This window comes from Ambystoma mexicanum, chromosome 7p, assembly GCF_040938575.1.
Source record: "Ambystoma mexicanum isolate Mex_15411 chromosome 7p, UKY_AmexF1_1, whole genome shotgun sequence".
In the NCBI taxonomy this organism is placed as follows: Eukaryota; Metazoa; Chordata; class Amphibia; order Caudata; family Ambystomatidae; genus Ambystoma; species Ambystoma mexicanum.
In genome coordinates, this window is record NC_090939.1 from 288,414,696 (window position 1) to 288,419,383 (window position 4,688).

At 43.1% G+C, this 4,688-nt stretch overlaps 1 protein-coding gene across 1 annotated transcript; it reads left to right on the plus strand.

Annotated features, from left to right (window-relative positions):
- The first annotated feature begins 3,030 nt into the window (after positions 1-3,030).
- LOC138525936 (claudin-8-like) lies at positions 3,031-3,816 on the plus strand. The gene has a single exon (XM_069636226.1). It carries the CDS (start codon positions 3,031-3,033, stop codon positions 3,814-3,816), a length of 786 nt encoding a protein of 261 aa, XP_069492327.1.
- The last annotated feature ends 872 nt before the right edge of the window (positions 3,817-4,688 follow it).

Sequence of the window (4,688 nt, forward strand, 5' to 3'; positions counted from 1 at the left end):
GCTGTTGGTGTAGAGAGCGGCTCCACTACAGTTCAAAATCTGTGCGCATCAAGCACAAAGCAAAGGGGCTTGAGGCGCACAGATTTTGAACTGTAGTAGAGCCGCGCTCTACACCAACAGCTATTACAAGATGCCCGGCAGGCCTGTATAACGACAGGACCTGGAAGCACCAAGAAGAATGAACATGTAGTTCCATCAGACCAAGACGCTGATTCGGAGTACTCCGAGACTCCCTTTTGTGTACCCACAAAACCTTTCTACAAGTCAGCAAATGCATATGGTGCCTTTTGAAAGATGAAACAAATGGACTACTGTAAGAATCCAGATGAATCATTAAACAAACAGCTATCAAGGAAAGGAACCAATGCCGCAGCGTGATCTATGTGACGCCTCTACATTGTATCCTGTCCTTGCTTAGTCTACTAAATAAGATTACAAACTCATCTGGGTTTAGAAGACTAAAGAATTTATAAGATTACTCATCTCTGTCCTGAAAAAGGGCCGGCACAAATAACGAGAAGACTATTGTTGGATGTGGTCTATCTCCACCGAAAAGGGCCGAAACGCACTGTGTCGACACTATATCTATATACATATCCTTTGCAAATTAATATTACTTTGGAAGTGACAGGAAGTAAGCACACCGCAGAGATAACAATGGGGGTAGAGCAGAGAAGGCTGAGAGAACATCAGATAAACAAGAATAGAGCCGTGACATTACCATAGTGGCCCTAGAAAAGAAAATACTGAGCCTTTTTGTGTACCTTGCGTGAATAACTGTATAGATGACTATTTCTCTTCTCTGCTGAAACTCTGTTTATGTCACTCTGTATAAGAAATTTGAGAAAGCAACACGAATTTCTACAATTATGGATACTGAAGTAGCTAGCACTTTATGCCACACTGTTGTTTCTATGTGCTATACTAACCCAGAATGAATGTGTTTATAAGTAAACGTGTAATATGTGATTTTATCAATTGTGATTTGTTATATGTTTTTTAAAGAAAGGAAATGGTTCTATGAGAAATAGAATCTTCAACATAGAGAAGAATAAAACATGGTTCTTTATTTACTAATCTAGAAACTGCGTGTGTTTGATCCACAAGAGGAACATGATTTGTTAACTCTTGGATGCTATTTTTGGTTACAACTACATAGAGTCACCTTCCTGCAAGAGCAGCAGGAAGTCTGTGATTCCCCCTCTTTTCTTATAACATAGGTATCCTTGTATATCACAGACCCCTCGCAAATCAAAATGATTGGGTTTGACCTATTTTTCAGGTGACAGAGTCAGCTTCAAAGGTCTGGACAACAGTCATTTTAAGTCAGCATAAAACATACTTGTTTATGTTGATCCAACACACATTTTGCAACCTTGTATTAAAGTAAATGCATTCCTCCAAAATGATAGACAGACGGCCATGTGGTGAGTTGTGATTTCACAAGAGGGGTAACCCTCTATGCGGATCAATGGGAGGGAGGGGTGTTTGCTCTTGAAATTTAAATCACCTTCGGTGCCTTTTGACAGCAAGGCAAGATCTCATATAAAGATGGTGAAACCACTTCAGCCCTCTGCTAAGTAGAGAGTTGTGAGCGTGTTTTTGGTGGACGGAACATGAGTTATTTGGAAACAAGTGTAACATATGTTCAGACATGTCCTCGTCGCGATTGGCTCAATCATCGACCCATCCAGCTTAATATTTATAAATGGCTAAGGATTTCTATGGCAACTTTTGAAGACACATGCATTCGCTACTAGAGGGCAGTAGGAGAGCAATTGAAAGCACCGTGCAATTGAAAGCCTGCGATGCAGATACATGCGGGAGAGCACTATATGAGAAGCACTCGAAGGAGAACTAAGGCCAACAGAGGGTAGGGCCAAGAGAGAGACGCAAATGCATGCAGAGTGGCACTGACAAACTCTAGATGGTGCCGGATGAAGAAAGCCGGAGGGATAATGCAGGCTCACAGTAAGATGCTGCGACATGGACCATCAATACAGAATTGTGAATGACTTTCAACTGGTTAGATAAAAAGGCCATGTCAGGTGGATAGCAGGATCTATATGGAAAAAAGGGTTGTGAACTAACACCAGCAGGCAGTGGGCTTCAGTCCATTACTGGGCTTGTGGACCCACCGGATAGTGAAATGCAGTCAGATTTTCAGAATAACCAAACACGAAAGCAAGTCACCCTTTTTTTATTTTTTATTTTTTCTCTCACACATTCTTTGCATATATGCAGGAAAGCTAACTGAATTTCGATATTCATGGGGTCACCACGTTCAGCCCTACTTCAGCCAATAGAGATCATGAAAAACCTCAGTCTAGCATGGATGCAAAGTTCTGGTGATTTTAAATAGAAACGTGGCACGTTTTTGGCAGATCTCTGATGCCCAAAATATCATATTACAGACCAGGTGACACGTCCACTGTTGATTCATATGCTAAATGGTGGGGCATTTTCTTTTTATCGTGACCTTTCTGATTGTTGTTTATGTGGACAATATCAAGTGTCAATTATACCTATGACAGTAACAATGTCCAAGTCGACTGTTTATGAAATGTGGCTACATTAGGTGAGCACTGGAGTTGGAATTCCAATGCTCCCAGTATTCACTACTCACAACACGTTTCTTGGGGCCCTCCCAACTGCATGACATACACCCAGGAGCAAACGTGCCGCTTCTTCTGGTTTCGACACACTGACAACGCGTATACACTGTCTGACTCTTGGCAGCAATTCCTCAAATCGTTTTCCTAATATGACCACACCCATGTGTTACACTTCATTGCTCAGAGAGGTTATGACACGTGCTGAGTATAGTTAGTGTGCTTGCAGTTTCTAGGATGGCACCATTTCTTCTTTAAAAGCTGGGCAGCAAACAGGCCTCCAGCACATCAGCAAGTGCTCTCCATTTCAGCTCCATCACAAGAGGCAGGAGAGCCACCTTTGGGAAACCTGCATCTGGCCTCAGAGCTGACATTGTGGAATCTCTCCAAAGCCGTGCACCGATAGCCGATAGCCAAGATGAGGGGTCAACAATGTGAAGAGCCACGCTCCTATTACGTCTGCTGTTATGGGAAAGGTGTAGCGTTCTACATGGTTCAAATCATTGGCCTGATCATGGCAGCTATCGGCATGATCCTGACTCTGGCTGTGACACTCATGCCCCAGTGGAGAGTTTCCATCATCGTTGAGAACACTCCAAACGGCTTGGGCCAACGCATTGATGGCCAATGGATGAGTCGCTGGGATGGCCTCTGGACAACATGCCTCACTCAAGCCAACACCCCCATGCAGTGCACCTCGTACGAGTCCATGGTGTCCCTCACTTCTGACCTGAAGGCCGGCAGGGTCCTAATGTCCTTCGCTGTCGTCATAGCCGTCGTTGCCTTCATCATGGGAATGGTGGGCATGCTTTTCCATCTTTGCTTTGGGGAGAGTTGGCGAGGTCGCAACTGCCTTCTCCTGACCGCCGGAATCGGTTACCTCCTTGCAGCCGTCATTGTTTTGATCATCATCAGCTGGACCGCCAGTAACATCATCCGAGACGCCAACAATCCAGTTTGCAAAGGAGCTCAGCGGCAGGAGCTGGGCGAGGCAATCTTCCTTGGCTGGCCAACCATATTCTTCCTCCTTGTCTCAGGCATAATCTTGTGCTGGAACAACCCACGCGGAGATGACGAAAGGGAGAATGTGGCGTATTCACTTCCATCAGAGCAGCCAAGGTCAAGGCCATCAAGGCCAATCTATGAACTTGCCTCAGTGGAGAGTAGATCAGAAGGCAACCGCGTCAGAAGTCAGTATCTCTAGGTCCACTACGTTTCAGCACTTGATTTTCATAATCACTAATGCACTTTAATGAGGTGGATCTTAATGAATGAAGACTATATTTATCACAGGACACATTGTGGTAGTATTCGTTTATGGCACTAAACATGCTAATAGCAGGTTCTACAGAATGCCCGTATCTGATGGTAACAGCAAACTGCATGTGAAGGACTGCACCTCCCCTGGGAATCTGTGAGTAACTGTACATACATTTGGTCATTTCCCAGTGGACCAAAGTAAGGATATTGACATCAGAACAAGGAACTCACCGCCCTGAAAAGAACTACAGAGGATTTAGATTTTGCAAGTTACTGCTTGAGATATTAATTGTGTGTTAAAATGGGCTTTGACAGTCAGAGTAAATTGTCAAAATGTGTATATATTTAACATATTAATATTATATTATGACACCCACTGCAAGTTAATTTAAAAAACTATTTGGGAGTATTCAATTGTATCCAATAATGTAAAATGTTTTGCTTGGCAAGTTATTATTTTGCATGTACAGCAAACATAACCAGTGTTGCAATTAATTTGCTTTACTTAATGAAATTCATGCACGGCCGTTATATAGTTTAGTTGTTAATGCTTTCCATGAAAAATGCTGGAGTAAAACCTGCAGGTTACAGGTTCAAACCCCGGCAGGCCCGGTTCCGCCTTTAATCCTTTAGAAGTTGATAACATGAGTACCTTGTGATAGTCGCACAATATAGTAACAATTACAGGGGACCCATAACTGCGGAGGTAGCGAGTTGTTATTTGAATGTTGTACATTCAGCAGCCATTCCTTTGTGTTTATATGTAATATCCTTTTGTAGGCTCAGAAAAATCGAGAAATAAACACAATGCAAGAA